At 47.1% G+C, this 22,907-nt stretch overlaps 1 protein-coding gene across 2 annotated transcripts; it reads left to right on the top strand.

Moving 5' to 3' along the window:
- The first annotated feature begins 3 nt into the window (after positions 1 to 3).
- DDB2 (damage specific DNA binding protein 2) lies at positions 4 to 22,857 on the top strand. 2 transcript variants are annotated; one of them, XM_023215679.1, is made up of 10 exons: positions 4 to 321; positions 1,405 to 1,541; positions 1,926 to 2,117; positions 16,075 to 16,220; positions 17,823 to 17,922; positions 18,007 to 18,184; positions 18,517 to 18,659; positions 21,128 to 21,292; positions 21,446 to 21,491; positions 22,436 to 22,857. In XM_023215679.1, the coding sequence occupies exons 1-10, from the start codon at positions 195 to 197 to the stop codon at positions 22,483 to 22,485; spliced, it is 1,284 nt and encodes a 427-aa protein (XP_023071447.1). In that variant the 5' UTR covers positions 4 to 194; the 3' UTR covers positions 22,486 to 22,857. The 2 variants fall into 2 exon arrangements, with proteins under 2 accessions (XP_023071447.1, XP_023071448.1); XM_023215680.1 differs by lacking the exons at positions 16,075 to 16,220; positions 17,823 to 17,922; positions 18,007 to 18,184; positions 18,517 to 18,659.
- The last annotated feature ends 50 nt before the right edge of the window (positions 22,858 to 22,907 follow it).

The following is a 22,907-nucleotide window of genomic DNA, read 5'->3' as shown; positions in this document are numbered from 1 at the left end:
TCCTAGACGGGTGGGGCCGGAGCTCCGAGCCGGTTTGAACAAGCCCTGGGCATGTTTGGCGGGAAGTTGGCTTAGCTCGGCTACCTGTGGCCCCGCAGTTTTGTAGTCCCCGCCTTGTTTCTCCCCAGAGGTCTCTCAATCCTCCCTCCATGATCTTCGCATAGAGCACAGTACCCCTTCGCACGGAGGACGCGATGGCTCCCAAGAAACGCCCAGAAACCCAGAAGACCTCCGAAATTGTATTACGCCCCCGGAACAAGAGGAGCAGGAGTCCCCGGGAGCTGGAGCCCGAGGCCAAGAAGCTCTGTGCGAAGGGCTCCGGTACTGCCTGTGCCTGCTGCTTGAATATTTCCGCCTTTTGGGGTGCTCGCGCAGGAGGCTGCAGCGGGGGATGGGTGCTCCGAGGCTCCCGAGGCCGGCGCAGGTCACGGATGCCTCCGGCTGTGCATTCTACCTGCAGGTTCTTTGACACCAGAGCGTTTAGGCTTCAACACCTCTCCCGCCAGGTGACAGGAAGCAGACGAGCTCCGTAACAACAGACACACGGACTTGTCAGATTCCTTGTTTGTAGCAGGGTTCTTGCACAGTTTGGACGGCTTCAGAGAATCCTACCTTTCCTGGCACTGTGTGTGCTGGATTTCATAGTCACGCTTGTTAGCTGCACGTCCTAGGTGGTCAGTTGTGAGAGCCCCCAATTCCTTCCCTCCTTAGAAAGCTCATTCTCTGAGGTTTACTGGGGCTTGAACCTGGGGCTATAAGGAGTTTCGAGACACTCAAAAACTGGAGCTGGGGCTTGTTAATCAAGTGGTTTTTGTCCATGAGAAGAAAGAATTGGTTGTCAGGACGTCGGACCTATAGTGATTGGGTCCTCAAATACAAGTTTGGTGATCCGGAGTTGTTGCTTTATTGCTATTCTAATTTCACTCACCTCCCCAGAAGTAACCTAGTTAAGAGCATTTTTCAGGCCTTCCTATTCCTTCTTTTCCTAAAAGGTGACTTCTGCCATGCTGCCCTAAAATATTTTTATTGTGCATTATATGTGATTTATAAAATTGTGACCCAGTCCCATCTCGTTTTGCAGCCCAAACTGGGAAGAGTCCTGCACTGTACTTTATTCTTGTGTGTTTCTTTGGCTGGGGTCTCAGGAACCCTGCACGATTGTATTTACTTTCATTTCAGTCTTACTGTTTGGGGGAGTATTTTGGGGAAGGGGCCAAATCCCTACTCATTTTTTTTTTTTTTTATTTCTGGTGCTGGGTGAGACCGCACAGACATGGAAAGGCCTCAGGAGATGATGAGACAGAGATTAGCCATGCCGCATGAAACAAGGCTTCCTTTCAGGGAATTCAGCAGAAAAACCTTTCGTGAGATTGGAGAGGAAAATATGTCTGTTCTGCTTGGCAGGTCCTAGCAGAAGAGGTGACTCAGACTGCCTCTGGGCGGGGCTGGCTGGCCCACAGATCCTGCCGCCATGCCGCAGCATCGTCAGGACCCTCCACCAGCATAAGCTGGGCAGAGCTTCCTGGCCATCTGTCCAGCAGGTAAGGCATTTTTTGCCTCAAGTCCTCAAGGGTTTGCACGTGCATTTTTACTATTGCATGCTCCCAAATTAGATGATGGCTTGGTTCACCAGCTTGTCAGAGTGGTCGGATCACCCAGACTGTGGTGACTGGCCTACTGGGCACTCAGCCAGGTAAAAAAGTCTTATGTTGTAAAGGTCCCAGCTGGAATGCACTCTGCCCCTTTTGCTTTCCCAGATTATTAGTTCATGTACATTGCAAATATTTTCATGCACAGGGCAGGCAGTTAGCTTTCCTTTCGTGGGAGGACTTGGCTCTAGGGCTCATCTATGAAGGAGGCAGAGATTGGCAGTTTACCCAGAACTTGGGTTTTAATTCAACCTAATTCATTTCTCTCTGTGGCAGGGGCTCCAGCAGTCCTTTTTGCACACTCTGGATTCTTACCGGATATTACAAAAGGCTGCTCCCTTTGACAGGAGGGCTACATCCTTGGCGTGGCACCCGACTCACCCCAGCACTGTGGCTGTGGGTTCCAAAGGGGGAGACATCATGCTCTGGAATTTTGGCATCAAGGACAAACCCACCTTCATCAAAGGGGTGAGCAGTTCCCCATGCCAGGTCGTGCTAAAGAAGTGTTTGTTGGCCGGGCGCGGTGGTTCACGCCTGTAATCCCAGCACTTTGGGAGGCCGAGGCGGGCAGATCACCTGAGGTCTGGAGTTTGAGACCAGCCTGGCCAACATGCTGAAACCCTCTCTACTAAAAATACAAAAATTAACTGGGTGTGGTAGCAGGTGCCTGTAATCCCAGCTACTCAGGAGGCTGAGGCAGGAGAATCGTTTGAACCCGGGAGGTGAGGTTGCAGTGAGCCGAGATTGCACCATTACGCTTTAGCCTGGGCAACAAGAGTGAAACTCCATCTCAAAAAAAATAATAATAAAATAAAATAAAAATAAGGAGTGTTTATTGAAGGAATGAAAAGGATATTGATGTCATCCAGTAATTGTCAGGAAGAGGACTGGGATCAAAAGTAACTGTGGGCATTTTCAAATACGTAAATGGTGATGATATATATTTTTCTAATGCCTGCCCTTAAAATACTAGAAGATATAGACTATTGATCACCCATAGAATTGAAGTCCCTTCTGGGCCAGGCGCGGTGGCTCACACCTGTAATCCCAGCACTTTGGGAGGCCAAGGCAGGCTGACCACGAGGTCAAGAGATCTAGACCATCCTGGCCAACATGGTGAACCCCATCTCTACTAAAAATACAAAAAATTAGCTGGATGTGGTGGCGTGCGCCTGTAGTCCCAGCTACTTGGGAGGCTGAGGCAGGAGAATCGCTTGAACCCAGGAGGCGAAGGTTGCAGTGAGCCGAGATCGTGCCACTGCACTCCAGCCTGGGCAACAGTGAGACTCCATCTCAGGAAAAAAAAAAAAAAAAAGAAGAATTGAAGCTCCTTCTTACCACATTGACCTCATCTTACACCACTGTCTTTTCTCACTTCCTATGCTGTAGCCACACCAGTTGTTTCTATTCCTGAAACCCGGTCTCTGTAACTGCTGTTCCCGTTGACTGGAGTGCTTTTCCCCATGGTCTTTTCATGGCTGGCGTCTTCTCATGCAGGTCTTTGCTGATTCTACCTCTTCAAAGAGGCTTTCACTGGTGGTCCTTACTCATAACGTAGATCCCACTCCTCCACCGTCATTCCCTGTATCATGACCCTGCTTCATGTTTCCCCCAAGTGTTGGCCAGTGTCTGAGATCTGATGCTTATTTGTATGTGTTTGCCCACTGATGGCAGGGACCGTGCCTGTCTGGTTCACCACTCTATTCCTGGTGCCTGGAACAGTCTGGCCTAGAGTAGCTGCTTTATATTTGTTGAATGAATGAGGGGCTTGAAGTGTAATTGAGCAGATAGGAAGTATACATATGAGGTAATTAACAATACAGATGCCAAGTGCTACAGAATATGAAAGAAGGAAGAACCCCTTGTGAATTGGAGTCAATAGAGAAGACTCCATGGATGAGCGAGGAGGAGCAGTATTAGGTAAATGGAGAGAAAAGAAGGAAGGGCGTAGTGTGATTGGGTGAGGTTTGGCATAGAGTTCTTGGAGATGGTCTTTGTTGTGTCAGAGTTTGTCATCCGTTGCTGAGGGGTGAGTGTGTCGTCCCCTCTAAGAGACCTTTAGCCAGCCCAGCTGGTGGCTAACATTGGAGGGCTGTGCTGTGAAAAGTGACACTGGGTTTAGAGCAGGAGTCACAAACTTACATGGCTCCAGAAGCCAAACAGAGCGGGAAAAAAAAAAAAAAAGAATGTATGGTGGTAGCATCAGGGGTAAACTAGAGATGACCGTTGTGCAAAAATGTAGGTCTTGTGCTATAAGATGTGATTTTTTTCAAACAAAGCCACAAATCCTCATTTTTCAAATGTCGAATATCATGAGTTTTAAAAAAATTGTAAAATACATGTAACATAAAATTTATCACCTTGGCCATTTAAAACTTTTTTAAAAATAATGATAAAATACATATAACATGAAATTTACTTTCATAACCATTTTTAAGTGCACAGTTCAATGGCATTAGATAAATTGTGTAACCAGTCTCCAGAACTTCATTATTTTATTATTTTTTTATTTTTTGAGTCTCATTCTGTCACCCAGGCTGGAGTGCAGTGGCACGACCATAGCTCACTGCAGCCTCCACCTCCCTGACTCAAGGAATCCTCCAGCTTCAGCCTCCCATGTAGCTGGGACTACAGGTACGCACCGCCATGCCTGGCTAATTTTTAGAGATGTGGTCTCTCTGCTTTGCCCAGGCTAGTCTCAAACTCCTGGCCTCAAGCAATCCTTCTGTCTTGTCTTCCCAGATTGCTTGGGATTACAGGGCTAAGCCACTGTGCCGGGCCTCTAGAACTTCTTAATATTAGCCCTGAATAAAATTAAACACACATCTCCGCTGAATTCTGCTTCAGCCCACTATTTTTCTAACTCTGGTTTAAAGGTAGAGATGGGGGGAACCTAGGAGGAGGTCTCTTAAGTGGAGGGATTTGGAGAGCAGCCCACCAGAAAAGGCCAGGTTAGACAGGTATGGGAGACTGGAATTCAAGGTGTGAGATGGGTGTTCAAGGAACAAGTGCCAGAAGCCCCCAGAAAGGCAGTCAGAGGAATGCCGTGGACAGAGAGGGGTAGGTTTCCTGCCTAGCTAAAGAGGCAGGTGACTGCCAATAAGGCAGCTTGAAGTTGAAGTCAGAACCCAGAGCTCAGACAGGAAGAAATTTGTTTTCTTGTTTTCTCCAGGAGTCTAGGACATGGGAATAGAGGAATTTAGCTTATGCCTGGAGATGGGAAGAAGCAGTGTAGGGTATTCTAGGGGAAGATCTTCCTGACTAACAGGGTAATGACAAGTGCTTTGAACTTGTGCCAGACTGAGATTTTTTTTTTTTTTTTTTTTGCATCACCTTCTGACATGCATGTAACTTTCTTTACAGTGTAAACTTTCTTTACACTGTAATGAAGATTTGTCTAGGCACTGAATTTCGTGACTTGCAGTTGCAGGGAACTAGGTTGGAGCAAAGGAAGGGTATGGCAGTCTGGAGGAGAACTGTCTGGTTTTACTCCCAGATGCTGACAGCAGAATGCTGATTTGAGACCAGTTACTGGAGGAGTAACAGTGCCTTATTTTGTCACTTCTTTAGTCATCTGACCTTGGCTGTGACCTTTACATTCTTCAGGCCCTTGGCAAGGGAACATGTATTACAGTTTCACAATGAAGATAGCTTAATTTTATTACTATTATAAAAACAATGTATGGGGCCAGGTGCAGTGGCTCACGCCTGTAATCCCAGCACTTTGGGAGGCCAAGGTGGGTGGATCACCTGAGGTCAGGAGTTCAAGACCAGCCTGACCAACACATAGTGAAACCCTGTCTCTACTAAAAATATAAAAATTAGCTAGGAGTAATGGCACACACCTGTAGTCTCAGCTACTCGGGAATCTGAGGCAGGAGAATCGCTTGAACCTGGGAGGTGGAGATTGCAGTGAGCCAAGATGGTGCCACTGCACTCCAGCCTAGGCGACACAGAGAGACTCCATCTCTCAAAAAAACAAAACAATGTATTCTTACATAAAAAAAATACAGAAAAAGTATAGAAAATAAATTAAATATGATCCAAAATCCCCATTTTCAGCATCCCTCTGTGCATGTGTACACTTTTTTTTTTTTTTTTCTGAGTCTGAATCTTACTCTGTCTCGTAGGCTGGAGTGCAGTGGTGTGATCTCACCTCACTGCAACTTCTGCCTCCTGGGTTCAAGCAATTCTTCTTCCTCAGCCTCCCAAGTAGCTGGGATTATAGGCATGCACCACCACACCCAGCTAATTTTTGTTTCGTTTTTTTGAGACAGAGTCTCACTCTGTTGCCCAGGCTGGAGTGTAGTAGTGTGATCTCGGCCCACTGCAACCTCTGCCTCCCGAGTTCAAGTGATTCTCCTGGCTCAGCCTCCTGAGTAGCTGGGATTACAGGCACCTACCACCACGCCCAGCTAATTTTTATATTTTTAGTAGAGACGGGGTTTCACCATGTTGGCCAGGCTGGTCTTGAACTCCTAGCCTAAGGTGATCCATCTGCCTTGGCCTCCCAAAGTGTTGGCATTACAGGTTTGAGCCACCGTGCCCGGCCTAAAGTTTTATATTTTTAGTGGAAATGGGGTTTCACCATATTGGCCAGGCTGGTCTCGAACTCCTGACCTCAAGTGATCCACCCACCTTGGCCTCCCAAAGTGCTGGGATTACAGGCGTGAGCCACTGGACCTGGCCTGGGGTTTTTAAATTATATCTTTATTGAGGTATAGTGGACATAAACTGCACCTATTTTAAGTGTACAGTTTGGCTGTTCTCAGCCTATGGGGTAGTCCTACTCCATAGGAGCAGTAAAAAAGTAAATAAATAAATAAATTGTAAAATTTGATGAGTTTTGACGTATGTGTACAACTGTGAAGCCATTACCACAATTAAAATAACTCACATTTCCCCCCTTTTGTAGTATATTTGGGGTGTAAGAGATAGATGTGTTATCTATGCCCCTTTGTAATCCACTCCTCTCTACCCAATATCTTATTCACTGTAAACTGCTGATCTACTTTTTATTTTTAGAGATTAATTTACATTTTCTAGAATTATATATAAATAGAATCATAGAATATATGCTCTTTTATTTTTGTTCTAACTTCTTTCAGTATAATTATTTGAAATTTATCTACATTTTTATGTGTAGTTTTTTTTTTGTTTTTTGTTTTATCTTTCTGAATAATGGTTCATTGTTTTTTGTTCTTTTTTTTGAGACAGAGTCTTGCTCTGTCACTCAGGCGGGAGTGCAGTGGCGCGATCTCGGCTCACTGCAAGCTCCGCCTCCCAGGTTCACATCATTCTCCTGCCTCGGCCTCCCGAGTAGCTGGAACTGCAGGCATACACCGCCACACCCGGCTAATTTTTTTGTATTTTTAGTAGAGATGGAGTTTCACGGTGTTAGTCAGGATGGTCTGGATCTCCTGACCTCGTGATCTGCCTGCCTCGGCCTCCCAAAGTGCTGGGATTACAGGTGTGAGCCACTGCACCCGGCTGGTTTTTTTTTTTTTTTTTTAAGACAGGGTCTTGCTGTGTCACGCAGGCATGATCATGGCTCAGCATAGCCTCAACCTCCTCGGCTCAAGCGATTCTCCCACCTCAGCCTCCTGAGTAGCTGGCACTACACACACAGGCCACCATACTTGGCTAATTTTTAAATTTTGTTGTAGAGACAGGGGTCTCACTGTGTTGCACAGGCTACTTTCAAACTCCTGGCCTCAAGCAATCCTCCTGCCTCGGCCTCCCAAAGTGTTGGGATTACAGGCGTGAGCCACTGCAACCAGTCGCATTGTATTGATATGCTACAGTTTATTCATTTACCTGTTGAAGGACATTTGGAATTTTCTCTAGTTTTTGAATGCAACATATAAAGTGGCTGTGAACATTCACGTACAAGTATTTGTGTGGATATATGTTTTCATTTTTCTTGAGTAAATACTTAGCAGTGGAATGGCTGGATTATAGAATAGGAATGTTTTAAAGATACTTTTTAAATGAGAAAAGGCTTTTCTATTTACCCACATATTGTCATTTCCAGTGCTTTCATTCTTTCATGTGATCCAGATTTCCTTTTGGTAATATTTTCCTTCTGCCTGAAGAAATTCCTTTCATATTTCTTATAATGCAGATTGTTGATGAATACCTTCCACTGTTGTTTGTCTCAAAAAGTATTTTGCCTTTATTTTGGGGGAGGATGTTTTTGCTAAGTATAGAATTCTAGGTTCACAGGTTTTAAAATTATTTAACTTTTATTTTTTAATTGACGAATTAAAATTGTATTTATTTATCACGTACCATATATTGGTTCGCAACTTTCTTTCTTCAGTACTTTAAAGATGATTTCTAGGCCGGGCGCGGTGGCTTACGCCTGTAATCCTAGCACTTTGGGAGGCCAAGGCAAGTGGATCATTTTGGTCATGAGTTCCAGACCAGCCTGGCCAACATGATGAAACCCCGCCTCTACTAAAAATACAAAACTTAGCTGGGTCTGGTGGTGCTCACCAGTAATCCCAGCTACTTGGGAGGCTGAGGCATGAGAATCATGCTTGAATCTGGGAGGTAGAGGTTGCAGTGAGCCAAGATGGCGTCACTGCACTCCAGTCTGGGTGACAGAGTGAGACTGTGTCTCAAAAATAAATAAATAAAAATAAAGATGATTTCTAGCTGGGCACAATGGTTCATGCCTGTAATCTCAGCACTTTGAGAGCCTGAAGCTGGGGGTCCTCTTGAGGCCAGGACTTTAAGACCAGCCTAGGAAACACAGCAAGATCCCATCTTTTGGCTATTGTGAATAATGCTGCAGTGAATATGGGTGTGCAAATATCCCTTTGAGACCCCAACTTCAGTTCTTTGGGGCTAATGCCAGTAAGTAGGATTGCTTCATCAAATGGTAATTCTGTTGTTCATTTTTTGAGGAACCACCATACTGTTTACCATACTGGCTATACCATCTCACGTTCCCATCAGCAGTGTACAAATGTTCCTACTTCCCCACTTCTTCACCCACATTTCTTTTCTTTTCTTTTTTTTTTTTTTTTTTTGAGGTGGAGTCTCCCTCTGTCACCCAGGCTGGAATGCAGTGGCATAGGATCAGCTTACTGCAACCTCTGCCTCCCAAGTTCAACTGATTCTCCTGACTCAGCCTCCAGAGTAGCTGAGATTATAGGCACACACCACCATGCCCAGCTAATTTTTGTATGTTCAGTAGAGATGGGTTTTGCCATGTTGGCCAGGCTGGTCTTGAACTCCTGACCTCAGGTGATTCACCTGCCTTGGCCTCCCAAATTGCTGGGATTACAGGTGTGAGCCACCATGCTCAGCCTTTTCTGTTTTTTTGATAGTGGCCGTCCTAAGCGATGTGAGGTGATAGCAGTGTAGTTTCATTTGCATTTCTCAAATGATTAGTGATGTTGAGCATCTTTACGTGTGCTTCTTGGCCATTTGTATATTTTCTTTGAAGGAATGTCTATTCAAGTCCTCTGCCTTTTTTTTTTTTTTTTGAAACAGGGTCTTACTTGGTCACCTAGGCTGCAGTGCAGTGGCATGATCATAGCTCACTGCAGCCTCGAGCTTCTGGGCTCCAGTCATCCTGCTGCCTTAGCCACTCTGGCTAAGGCTGGGACTGCAGGTGCTTGCCACCATACCCTGCTAACTTTGTTTTATTTTGTTTTTTTCGCTGTCTCTTACAGAAAGGACCTACTAACTTAAAAAAATTTTTTTTTCATAGAAACTGGGTCTTGCTAGTCTCCCAGGCTGGTCTTGAACTCCTCTTTGCCTGCTTTTAGTTGGGTTATTTGTTGTTGTTTTGTAGGGGTTCTTTATATATTCTGGATATTAACCTCTTTTTTGTTTTTTTTTTGTTTTGTTTTTTGAGATGGAGTTTCGCTCCTGTCGTGCAGGCTGGAGTGTAATGGCGCAATCTCTGCTCACTGAAATCTCCACCTCCCGGGTTCAAGCAATTCTTCTGCCTCAGTCTCCTGAGTAGCTGGGATTACAGGCGTGAGCCACCACGCCCGGCTAATTTTTGTATTTTTAGTAGAGACAGGGTTTCACCATGTTGGCCAGGCTGGTCTCAAACTCCTGACCTCAGGTGATCCGCCCACCTCGGCCTCCCAAAGTGCTGGGATTACAGGTGTGAGACACTGTGCCCGGCCATGATATTAACCTCTTATCAGATCTATGATTTGAAAATATCTTCTCCCACTTCATAGATTGCCTTTTCACTCTGTGGATTGTTTCTTTTGATGCCTGATTTTTTTTTTTTTTTTTTAATTTTGAGATGGAGTTTCACTCTTGTTGCCCAGGCTGGAATGCAATGGCGTGATCTTGGCTCACTGCAACCTCTGCCTCCCGGGTTCAAGCAATTCTCCTGCCTCAGCCTCCCAAGAAGCTGGAATTACAGGCACCTACCAACACGCTAAGCTAGCCTGATTTTTAATAGTGAACCAACCTTGCATTCTTGGAATAAGTTCATCCTGGCCATGATGTATTTATCATTTTTAAATATTACTGGATTGAGTTGGCAAATATTTTAAGATCTTTGCATCTGTGTTCATGTGTAAAATTGGCCAAATCCTTGTCACATTTGTGTATCAAGATTATGCTCATTTCTGGCCGGGCGCGGTGGATCACTCCAGTAATTCCAGCACTTTGGGAGGCCGAGGCGGGCGGGTCACAAGGTCAGGAGATGGAGACCATCCTGGCCAACATGGTGAAACCCAGTCTGTACTAAATATGCAAAAATTAACTGGGTGTGGTGGAGCACTCCTGGGAGGCTGAGGCAGGAGAATTGTTTGAACCTGGGAAGCAGAGGTTGCAGTGAGCCGAGATCACGCCACTGCATTCTAGCCTGGCAACAGAGTGGGGCTCCGTCTCAAAAAAAAAAAAAAAAAAAAAGATTATGCTGATTTCTGAGAATTGCTTGAGCCCAGGAGGCAGAGGTTGTAGTAAGCCGAGATTGCACCACTGTGGTCCAGCCTGAGCAACAGAGCACGACTCTGTCTCAAAAAAAAAGATTATGTTGCCCTCATTAGCTTGGGAATGATTCCTTCGTTTTCTAGTCTGTGGAGAGGGAGGATTTAAGATCAATATCTAACTGGGTGCGGTGGCTCACTCCTATAATCTCAGCACTTTGGGTGGCCAAAGTGGGCAGATCACCTGAGGTCAGGAGTTTGAGGCCAGCCTGGCCAACATGGCAAAACCCTGTCTGTACTAAAAATACACAAAAATTCGCCGAGCATGGTAGCAGGTACCTGTAATCCCAGCTACTCGGGAAGCTGAGGCAGGAGAATTGCTTGAACCCAGGAGGCAGAGGTTGCCGTGAGCCAAGATTGTGTCACTGCACTCCAGCCTGGGCAACAGTGTGGGACTCTGTCTCAAAAAATAAATAAATAAAAATAAAAAAAAGAAAGATCAGTATCTCTTCCTCAGCCAGGTCTGGTGGCTCATGACTGTAATCCCAGCACTTTGGGAGGCTGAGGCAGGCAGATCATATGAGGTCAGGAGTTCAAGACCAGCCTGGCCAACATGATGAAACTCCATCTCTACTAAAAATACAAAACTTAGTTAAGCGTGGTGGCGTGAGCCTGTAATCCCAGGTACTTGGGAGGCTGAGGCTAGACAATTGCTTAAACCTGGGAGGCAGAGATTGCAGTGAGCTGAGATCACACCATTGCACTCCAGCCTGGGCTAGAGTGAGACTCCATCTCAAAAAAAAAAAAAATTCTATCTATCTATCTATCTATCTATCTATCTATCTATCTATCTATCTATCTATCTTCCTCTTTCATCATCTTCTTTTTCCCTTCCTGAACAGTTCAAACCAGAATCATTAGGTAGGATCAAGCAAGATTGATGTTTATGTAGTAGGGAGGCTACAGTGCTGGAAGTACCAGATGCTGGGGCCCCTGAAGCTGAGGTGGATGGCAGGTGGCAGGTGTCAGCTCAGTACATAGAGACTAGGCCCAAGCAAGATCAGAGGGGCATCCGTGCAGGAAGGGGTGGAGAGTAGAGGAGGCCGGGCATGGAATAGTGAAGTCTGAAGCGGAGGTAAGGAGGCTGACCCACAGGGAGGTCTAGAGTGGGGTGGCGGAGTCAAGTGGGGTGAGCAGGGCTTTTGCATGGAGAGGGGCTGCTGTGGCGCCTGATGTGGGCAAGGAAGTTGTGTCTGCATGGTTGAGGGAGTGGAGAGAGAGGAGAAGGTGATTGTGCCCTCGGGAGGGTAAAAGTCCAAGCATCCTAAGGAAGACGTGCATTTGGGGAGTGTGTGGCTGCAATAGTGGAAGACTGGTTAAATACAAGGAGATTAATCAAATATGTAAGTATATTGAGTATAATGGGAACCACATTTTTCACTGTCAAAGAAGGGAATTATAAATATGGAAAGAGGCCGGGCGCGGTGGCTCAAGCCTGTAATCCCAGCGCTTTGGGAGGCCGAGACGGGCGGATCACGAGGTCAGGAGATCGAGACCATCCTGGCTAACACGGTGAAACCCCATCTCTACTAAAAAATACAAAAAACTAGCCGGGTGACGTGGCGGGCGCCTGTAGTCCCAGCTGCTTGGGAGGCTGAGGCAGGAGAATGGCGTAAACCCAGGAGGCGGAGCTTGCAGTGAGCTGAGACCCGGCTACTGCACTCCAGCCTGGGCGGCAGACCGAGACTCCGTCTCAAAATAAATAAATAAATAAATAAATAAATAAATAAATAAATAAATAAATAAGGAAAGAGAGAAACTCAAATCAACTCTGTGGTATTGAATTTGAATTGAAAACATTGATAAGAAATTATGATTTTCAGTATACAAAGTAAAGACAGTTGTGAAGCAATCTGATTGCAGATTCTTTTTACAGTTTTATTACCTTAATCTTTTATAAGTGTCTCACCCCATGCTTAATTTGATGGCTCTTTTTTTTTTTTTTTTTTTTTTTTTCCCAATAGAGATAGGGTCTTGCTCTGCTGCCCAGGCTGGAATGCAGTGGTAGGATCATAGCTTACTGCAGCCTTGAACTCTTGGGCTCAAGTCATCATCCCGCCTCAGCCTCTCGAATAGCTATGAGCACAGGTGTGCACCATCACTCCCAGCTGATTTTTAATGATTTTTTATAGAGGCTAGACCCAGTGGGTCATGCCTGTAACAGGACTTTGGGATGCTGAGGTGGAAGGATTGCTTGAGCCCAGGAATTTGAGACCAGCCTGAGTTACATAGTGAGACCCCGTCTCTAAAAAAAATAAATAAATAATAAAAACTGGTGACACACACCTATAGCCCCAGCTACTTGGGAGGCTGAGGCGGCGGGAGGACAGCTTGAGCCCAGGAGGTCGGGGCTACACTGAGCCAGGATTGCACCACTGCATCAAGGTTTTGAACTCCTGGCCTTAAGCGATTCTCCTGCCCCAGCCCCCCAAAATACTGGGATTATAGATGTGAGCTACTGTGCCCAGCCAATGGCTATTCTTTTTGCAACTCATTACCGAGTTCTCCCAAAGCTTTCAACACGGCTTTTGTAGAAGTAACAATGTCCTTTGTTTTTGTACGTATTTCATCAGTTTACATGCTTAATTAAATGTGGTATTAATTACAATAAAAGATGCAACTGGAATAAACAGATTTGAGAACAACTACAACCAACCCTTGGTTTGGTAAGCATAGAACTCAACTGGAGGGAGCAGATGATTATCATACTACCAGCAAGCATTTGGTAGACCGTGAGCATTAGAATGACCGTGAGGTTAGAACATTTTATAGAGGGAAGGGAACGTGCCAATTAGTATGTTGCGATAGCTAAGTGGTTGTTGCATAGAGGAACTTGTACAGTTCTATGAGGCTGGGATAGCTGCAGCGTAAGGAAGAAGTGGAAAAGGTGGAGAAAGGCGGAGAAGTGGAGAAGTTTACATCTTGGGGATGTGAAGTTCTTAAAACAGTGCCTGCCCGGGCACAGTGGCTCACGCCTGTAATCCCAGCACTTTAGGAGGCTGAGGCAGGCCAATCACCTGAAGTTGGGAGTTCTAGACCAGCCTGACCAACATGGTGAAACCCGTCTTTACTAAAAATACAAAAATTAGCCGGGTGTGATGGTATGGGCATGTAATCCCAGCTACTCAAGAGGCTGAGGCAGGAGGATCACTTGAATCCAGGAGGTGGAGGCTGCAGTGAGCTGAGGTTGCGCCACCGCACTCCAGCCTGGGCGACAGAGCAAGACTCCATCTCAAAAAAAAAAAAAAAAAAAAGAGGCCGGGCGCGGTGGCTCACGCCTGTAATCCCAGCACTTTGGGAGGCCGTGGTGGGTGAATCACAAGGTCAGGAGATCGAGACCACGGTGAAACCCCGTCTCTATTAAAAATACAAAAAATTAGCCGGGCGCGGTGGCGGGTGCCTGTAGTCCCAGCTACTCAGGAGGCTGAGGCAGGAGAATGGCATGAACCCGGGAGGCGGAGCTTGCAGTGAGCCGAGATTGCATCACTGCACTCCAGCCTGGGCGACAGAGCGAGACTCCGCCTCAAAAAAAAAAACAAAAAAAAAAGAAAGAAAATCCCCCCCAAAAAATAGTGCCTAATACACACAGTAAGCAATTAATAAGGTTAAGCCATTGATATTATCATGATTACTTTCATCATAATTTTCTGGGATGACTGGAAGAATAGGAAGGGGCACAGATCTGACTCTTGCCCTCCTGACTCCGCCACTGCTCTGAGCTGAAGCCCTTCTAAAGAAAGCACTGTGGGAATAACAAATTAGGGCACATCCATAAAATGGAATACCTCAGCAATAAAATGAGATGAGCTGTTGATACAGCAAACTCGGATGAATCTCAGAGGCATGATGAGTGACATGAAACAAGACAATCTCAAAAGGTTGCATACTGCCTAATTCATTTACACGACATTCTATTTTTAATTTAATTTAATTTTATTTTTAGAGACAGGATCTTGCTCTGTCACCCACGCTAGAGTGCAGTGATGTGATCACAACTCACTGCAGCCTCGACCTCCAGACTTCCGTCATCCTCCCACCTCAGCCTTCTGAGTAGCTAGAACCACAGGCACCTACCACCATGCCTATATATATATATTTATTATATTTATTTATATTTTTATTTTTTTTTTTTTGTAGAGATGGGGGGGGGTCTCCCTATATTGCTCAGGCTGGTCTTGAACTCCTGGCCTCAAGCAGTTCCCCCCGCCTCAGTCTCCCAGATGGTGGGATTATTGTGCCCGGTCTATTGGACATTCTGTGAGGGTAAAACAATAGTGACAGAGAATAGATCAGCCAGGGGCTGGGGGCAAGGGGAGGGTGTGATTGCAATGGGATAGCACAATGGAGTTTTTGGGCTGTTGCAAATGTTCTGCATTTTGATTTGGGTGGTGGTTATTTAAATCTATACATAGTTAAAATTCAGAGAACTGTATACCCCAAATTTGCTATATGTTAATTAAAAAAAAGAAAGTAAAAATAAAGCCTTAAGAAATGAAGGGAGGCCAGACTTAGTGGCTCAAGCCTATAATCCCAGCACTTTGGGAGGCTGAGGCTGGCGGATCACCTGAGGTCAGGAGTTCAAGACTAGCCTGGCCAACATGGTGAAACCCCATCTCTTCTAAAAATACAAAAGTTAGCCATGCGTGGTGGTGGGCACCTGTAATCCCAGCTGCTTGGGAGGCTGAGCCAGGAGAATCACTTGAACCTAGAAGGCGGAGGTTGCAGTGAGCCGAGATCACGCCATTGCACTCCAGCCTGGGTGACAGAGTGGGACTCCATCTCAAAAAAAAACAAAAAAAAAAAAGGAAAGGAAGGAAGGGAGGGAGGGAGGAAGAAAGAGAAAGAAAGAAAGGAAAGAAAAGAACAGGCCAGGCAAAGTGGCTCATGCCTGTAATCTTAGCACTTTGGGAAGCCACGGCAGGAGGATCGCTTGAGCTCAAGAGTTCGAGACCAGCCTGGGCACCACAATGAGACCCTGTCTCTACCAACAATTTTTTAAAAATTAGCACTTGTAATGCCAGCACTTAGGGAGGCCAAGGTGGGCAGATCGCTTGAGCTCAAGAGTTCAAGACCAGCCTGGGCAACATGACAAAACCCCATCTTAAAAAAAAAAAAAAATTCAAAAATGAACTGGGTATGGTGTGTGCACCTGTAGTCCCAGCTACTTGGGAGGCTGAGGTGAGAGGATCACTTGAGCCCGGGAGATTGAGGCTGCAGTGAGCCGTGTTCGTGCCACTGCACTTCAGTCTAAGTGACAGAGAAAGACCCTATTTCAAAGGAAAAGAAAAAGAAGTGAAGGCCCTGTGGAGAGCGTCCTAGTGTTTAGGTGTCCAAGCTGACCTGGCCCCACGCACTGCTCGTTAGTGCTTCTGTGACAGCGCAGCACGTGTGCCCAGTCCTGGTTCCTCACTGCCAGGCCCATCATCACTCACTGGCTTTTTCCTTCCTCGTGTTAGATTGGAGCTGGAGGGAGCATCACTGGGCTGAAGTTTAACCCTCTCAATACCAACCAGTTTTACGCCTCCTCAATGGAGGGAACAACTAGGCTGCAAGACTTTAAAGGCAACATTCTACGAGTTTTTGCCAGCTCAGACACCATCAAGTGAGTAGTTTAACTAGGAGGGGAAAGGGCTTCTAAGCTTAGGTGTAGTTCCGGCAAGAGCATCCAGATCCCATTTCCTTAACCCAACCTGGCACAGGGAAGAAAGGAAAGATGTCAGCCACTTTCCGCCCTTCTTTCTCTTTCTCAAACTGCTCCTTGGCCACCCTCACTTTGGTCCAGGTGGGTTACTGCTTTGGGAAGGTGTTCTGGAGCCTCAGCTCTTCTGTAAGTCATACCTGTATTAGACTAGACCTTGACCTTCACTAGATAAGCCAGCATGGCACAGGCCCAGAAAGCCACCTAGAGAATGGAGCAGCAGCTAAGAACTTGAGACTGAATTCCCTGCACTCACTGGTGTAATGACCTGAGCTGTTCCTGGGTGGAAGCTTACATGGATGGAATCTTGTCCATAAAGTGCTCTGGACTTCCCAAGAGAAGGTGGCTGGAGAAATTACAGAATGCAGCTGGGTGTGGTGGCTCATGCCTGTAATCCCAGCACTTTGGGAGGCCAAGGTGGGTGGATCACCTGAGGTCAGGAGTTCAAGACCAGCCTGGCCAACATGGTGAAACCCCATCTCTACTAACAATACAGAAAATGAGCCGGACGTCGTGGTAGGTGCCTGTAATTCCCAGCTACATGGGAGGCTGAAGCAAGAGAATAGCTTGAACCCAGGAGGCAGAGGTTGCAGTGAGCCGAGATTGCGCCATTGCACTCCAGCCTGGGCAACAAGAGTGAAATTCCATCTCAAAAAAAAAGAATAAGTTACAGAATACTCGTCACTTTGATTTCCAGCTAGAACTGGGACTCTGACTGCTCCCTGAGGAATTAAGTGAGGGTGCTGGGGTGTAACTAGCATTGGATGGGATCCTGGGCTGTCCTGCAGGGATGAGGAGTGCACGCGCAATTCAGCAGGCGATTGGATAGACGAGGCTCCAGGCTAGTTTTCCGCAAGAAATCTTCCTGCTTGAAGATATTCATAGGGGATGGCAAAAGTCAGTGTAGCATGGATTTGAGGGTTTGAGAGAAAAACTGTGAGCTGAGCTCCTCTGGCTGGATAGCAGGATCCCTGAAGCACCCGCCTCGTTAGCCTCCCAGTCCAGTGGTTTGAGGGACCAGAAGAGCCCCTGGTTGTGTGTTTTTTCCCTCAGTGTTCAGAAGGTGGCAGAAGTGCCTTTCCAGCCAGCTCTGAGGAACAGAGTCAGGCAATCCCTGTTTGGCTTGTGTCTTCTTTGGCCCAAAGGGTGGAGAGTGAAAGGAGAGAGCAGTAAAAGAGGCTTGCTCAGAACCCGGGGGGGTGGGAGTAGGCGTGCCCTGGGGCTTGCTTTATGGTCTGAGCTTTGTCTGCTTCAGAGACTCTTAGGAGCTGGGGATCCTGGGCCCAGCAGTAACCGGACAGATTTCTGAGCCCCATTACCCCATTCCCTCTAGACGGTAGAGCAGTCTGAATGTTCCTCGCTAGGAATCCACGGCAAGACAGTTATTCATTCATTCAACAAATATTTATTGAATGCCCACTGTGGGTTAGTCATTGGAGCGGCAACAGTGAGTAAACAGGCCTATCTCTGTCCCCAAGGGTCTCACAACACAGTCTTTCCCTCCAGCATCTGGTTTTGTAGCCTGGATGTGTCCGCCAGTAGCCGAATGGTGGTCACAGGAGACAACGTGGGGAACGTGATCCTGCTGAACATGGACGGCAAAGAGGTGCGTTCTCCCAGGTCCTGCCTTTCCCTCCCTCATCCCCGCCTCGGTTCTGTGTCCCCACCTGAACCGAGCTCTTCTCTGCAGCTTTGGAATCTCAGAATGCACAAAAAGAAAGTGACGCATGTGGCCCTGAACCCAAGCTGTGATTGGTTCCTGGCCACAGCCTCCGTAGATCAAACAGTGAAAATCTGGGACCTGCGCCAGGTTAGAGGGAAAGCCAGCTTCCTCTACTCGCTGCCGCACAGGCATCCTGTCAACGCAGGTGTGACATCCCAGACCTCATCTCTCCCGCAGACCCTGCCTATCTGACTGCTGCTGGGGTGTTCCCTCAGCATGGAAGCCACTACCACAAACCTTTACCCCTGAGAGCATCTGCCAAGCTGATGTCTGGGAACCTTTGTGGCTGTGGCTGTCCCCATCAACTGCTGAGTTACCAGCATTTTGTTGTTGTTCACAGCCCAGATTCACCTCTTCCCTTCCGCTCCTGTCTAGAGAGGAGTGGTAGGGAGGGTACCCCTGCAGGAGAAGGCCTGCAAGGCCAGGACCACAGGGGGCTCGTGGTTCCTTCAGCTCAGGGGCTTTTCACTTTGCCAGCTTGTTTCAGTCCCGATGGAGCCCGGCTCCTGACCACGGACCAGAAGAGCGAGATCCGAGTTTACTCTGCTTCCCAGTGGGACTGCCCGCTGGGCCTGATCCCGCACCCTCACCGCCACTTCCAGCACCTCACACCCATCAAGGTGAGTGGCGGCCGGAAGGAGCTCACAGAAGGAAGCTGTGATCATGAGGCTGGAGCAGGTCTGCCCACGGTGGGGAAGGGCTGATGTGGTAAGCCTGCCACCCCAGATCGCTCCTGGCCTAAGCACAGAGCATCTCTTACCCTTTGGCTCTCTCTCTTCCTTTTATCCCACTTCTGCCATCCCATATGGTTGAGTTTTCTTTCTGTCTCTCTGATAAGGTATTTTTCTGAGTTTTTTCAGCCCAGCTCTGATCTCACGGTGAGCATTTTCTAAGATCCTGACCCTCGGTTCTGTCTTCTCAGCTTCAGTTACCTGTGTACAGTTGACCCACAAACCTTCACCTTTTTTTTTTTTTTTTTTTTTTTTTTTTAAAGGCAGGGTCTCACTCTGTCACCCAGCTGGGAGTACAGTGGGGCAATCATGGTTCATTGCAGCCTTGATCTCCCAGGCTCAAGCGATCCTCCTGCCTCATTGTTTTGTTTTTGTGTATTTTTTTTTTTTTTTTTTTTTTTGCTTTTTGTTTTTTTGAGACGGGGTTTTCTGTGTTTTCCAAGCTGGTCCTTTTTTTTTTTTTTTTTTCTTGAAACAGGGTCTTGCTCTGTCACCCAGGCTGGAGTGCAGTGGCACAAACATAGCTCACTGCAGCCTCAACCTCCTGGGTTCACGCAATCCTTCCATCTTAGCCTCGGGAGTAGATTGGACTACAGGTGTGCGCCACCACACCCAGCTAATTTTTTTATTTTTTGTAGAGATGGGGTTTTGCCATGTTGCCCAAGCTGGTCTTGAACTCCTAGGTTGAAGCTATCCTCCCGCCTTGGCCTCCCAAAGTGCTGAGGTTACAGGCATGAGCCACCACGCCTGGCAACTTTGCCTTCTTAGTTTGTCTTGCAGGTTTCAGTGCTTCTAATAATAAAAATAAGTCTTTTATTTTCCCACCTTTTCTCAGGGTCTTGTTAATAGCTTCTCTATCCTTAGTCCCCAAGACTAATGGCTTTCAAGTCCTTTGATGTCTTCTTGCCTGAGCCCCCATGCAGCCTGAGCTCTGCTAGTTCTGCATCCTTTTCCAAAACTACAGATCCTCTTCCGATCTTCAGGTTTTATGCCTGTACTTCTCTGGTCAGTTCAGCCGAGTGGTGGGGAGCACCAGTTTCCAGCAGCCAGACCCCCCGGGTTAGAATCCTTGGGCAAATTATTTATATTTTGGATCTGTTTCCTCATCTGCAAAAAGGGAATACTAGTCTCTAACTGATAGGGTTGTTGTGAGGATGAGTCAGTATACTTAAAGCACTTGGCCCCATGCCCAGCACCTGGTAAGTACTGGTAAGTACTCAATAAATGATGATTGAATATTGAGTGGCCCCCATGTACCTCAATCACATCCAAGCTCTTAATAAATAATGTCAAGAATCCTTCCCCAGTTGGTGTTTCTGTTAATCCATCAGTGTTCCTAATAATCCATCTGTCCCCATGTCCCAGTTTGTATCTAGCCAGGTGTCGTAAGTCATTACAGCTTCCTGTGATTTGTGACTTCTAAGCCTTTGCATGTACTATTTCTTCCTTCCTGCTAACCATGTCTTTCCTCCTTCAAAACTTCCTTGAGAAGTTTAATTAGGAAAATCCCATCCAATTTTGTCATTTTAATAACTGCCAGATTTGTTTTTAGTGGGGTGAGGTGGGGAACGTGGGTTTCCTTCTCTTTTTTAGCCAGTAGCAATTTTATACTCAACTCTTAGTAATTCATGCTGACGGAGGTGGGATGATAGTGGGGTTCCTCCAGAACTGAAGTCCTGTTAGGTTTTGGTCACCAGAGGCTTCTTTTGCTTTATTGTAGGCTGACCTCTTAGGCTAATATCTGGGTCAGGCTGAGGTGAAAACGTTTATGAGTTGGCATGATCTTAGGAAATGCAAGTGAAGGAGAAGGCTTGAAGCTGCCCTAAGGGCCAGGGAGGCCAGCTAGGCATTAAAAATGTGCAATGGCAGAGGCAAACACAACCAAAAACCATTCTTGTCGTTTTCTGTAAGACTTACCTCCATTATTAGGTTGGCTTGTTACTGGCAAATAATACCTTTTTTTTTTTTTTCTTTTGAGACAGTCTTGCTCTGTCCCCTAGGCTGGAATGCAGTGGCATCATCTTGGCTCGCTGCAACCTCCACCTCCCGGATTCAAGTGATTCCCCTGCCTCAGCCTCCCGAGTAGCTGGAACTATAGGCATGTGCCACCACGCCCAGCTAATTTTTTTTTTGGTATTTTTAGTAGAGACAGCGTTTCTTTCACCATGTTTGGTCTTGATCGCCTGACCTCGTGATCCACCCGCCTCGGCCTCCCAAAGTGTTGAGATTACAGGAGTGAGCCACCGCGCTCGGCCCAAAGAATACTTTTGATGTCCCTCTTTGTTGATGTTTGTTTTTGATGTCCCTCTTGGTCATGTTCTGCGTTTACTCTCATGACCGGCCTCTCCATCTCCTAGGCAGCCTGGCATCCTCGCTACAACCTCATTGTCGTAGGCCGATACCCAGATCCTAATTTCAAAAGTTGTACCCCCTATGAATTGAGGACGATCGATGTGTTTGATGGAAACTCAGGGAAGATGATGTGTCAGCTCTATGACCCAGAATCTTCTGGCATCAGTTCGGTGAGGCTTGGGCCCTCAAATAATGATGGGAGGAAGCAGGGATTCAACCTACTTTATTGACCAAAAATGACCAGAAATTAGGTTTTGTGTGCCCTTCTATGTCTCTGCTAATACCTTCACCCTTTCCTCATGTTGACACTCTTGTCTCTGCAGCTCAATGAGTTCAATCCCATGGGGGACACGCTGGCCTCTGCAATGGGTGAGTAGGAAGAGGATGTATCTGACTTGCCGAGCCCAATCCTACTTCCCAAGGTTCAGTGTGGGCCAGCCTCAGCCCTGCCCTGCCACATTCACCCCAGCGCAGTGGCCCGTGAAGAAGATGGCTGGGAGACAGTGGTCTCTTTAGCCGAGGCCCTCCATGCCTCTGGCGTTGTCTTGGTCATGCAATGCCTGGCTACTGTCCAGTTTCCTAGTATTTCTTTATTTCTTTTTTTTTTTTTTTTTGAGATGGAGTTTCACTCTTGTGGCCCAGACTGGAGTGCAATGGCATGGTCTTGCCTCACTGCAACCTCCTCCGCCTCTTGGGTTCAAGAGATTCTCCCTTGGCCTCCCGAGTAGCTGGGATTACAGGTGCCTGCTACCACGTCCACCTAATTTTTTTCATATTTTTAGTAGAGACGGGCTTTTACCATGTTGGCCAGGCTGGTCTCAAACTCCTGACCTCAGGTGATCCGCCCGGCTTGGCCTCTGAAAGTGCTGGGATTACAGGCGTGAGCCACCATGCCGGCCAGTTTCCTAGTATCCCTTTTTTTTTTTTGAGATGGAGTCTCGTTCTGTCCCCCCAGGCTGGAGTGCAGTGGCGCGATCTTGGCTCACTGCAAACTCCACCTCCTGGGTTCACGCCATTCTCCTGCCTCAACCTCCCGAGTAGCTGGGACTACAGGCGCCCGCCACCTCGCCCGGCTAATTTTTTGTATTTTTTTAGTAGAGACGGGGTTTCACCGTGTTAGCCAGGATGGTCTCGATCTCCTGACCTCATGACCCGCCCGCCTCGGCCTCCCAGAGTGCTGGGATTACAGGTGTGAGCCACTGTGCCTGGCCTTCCTAGTATTTCTTTACCAATTCCTAGGTTTGCAGGCCAGCCCCAGGCTCTGAGAGACTGGTAACGGAAGGTGTAAGTCAGACTGGTCTCATTCCTCCTAGGTTACCACATTCTCATCTGGAGCCAGGAGGAAGCCAGGACCCGGAAATGAGAGACACTAAAGAAGGTGTGGGCCAGACAAGGCCTTGGAGCCCACACATGGGATCAAGTCCTGCGAGCAGAGGTGGCGATTTGTTAAAGGGCCAAAAGTATCCACGGCTAGGGTTGGAGCGGGGTGCTGGGAGCTGGGGCGCTGGGGGACTGGGACACTTCCGTGTTAATCCTCTGGACCTACCTCCAGAGACTGCTCCGGAGTTGGTGATGCAGCTGCCCCAAGGGCCCCTGTGTATCTAGCCTGGAACCAAGGTTATCTTGGAACTAAATGACTTTTCTCCTCCTCTCAGTGGGTGGTACCAGAGGGATCAAGCAGTTATTTGATTTCTGCTCACTTTTGATACGGCCAATAAAACCATACCCGACTGAGCTTTTGTGTGGATCTTCCAGAAGTGACCTGGTTAGAGAGCTTCTTGCATC

This window comes from Piliocolobus tephrosceles, chromosome 13 (assembly GCF_002776525.5).
Source record: "Piliocolobus tephrosceles isolate RC106 chromosome 13, ASM277652v3, whole genome shotgun sequence".
In the NCBI taxonomy this organism is placed as follows: domain Eukaryota; kingdom Metazoa; phylum Chordata; class Mammalia; order Primates; family Cercopithecidae; genus Piliocolobus; species Piliocolobus tephrosceles.
This window is presented reverse-complemented; position numbering and strand designations above follow the sequence as displayed.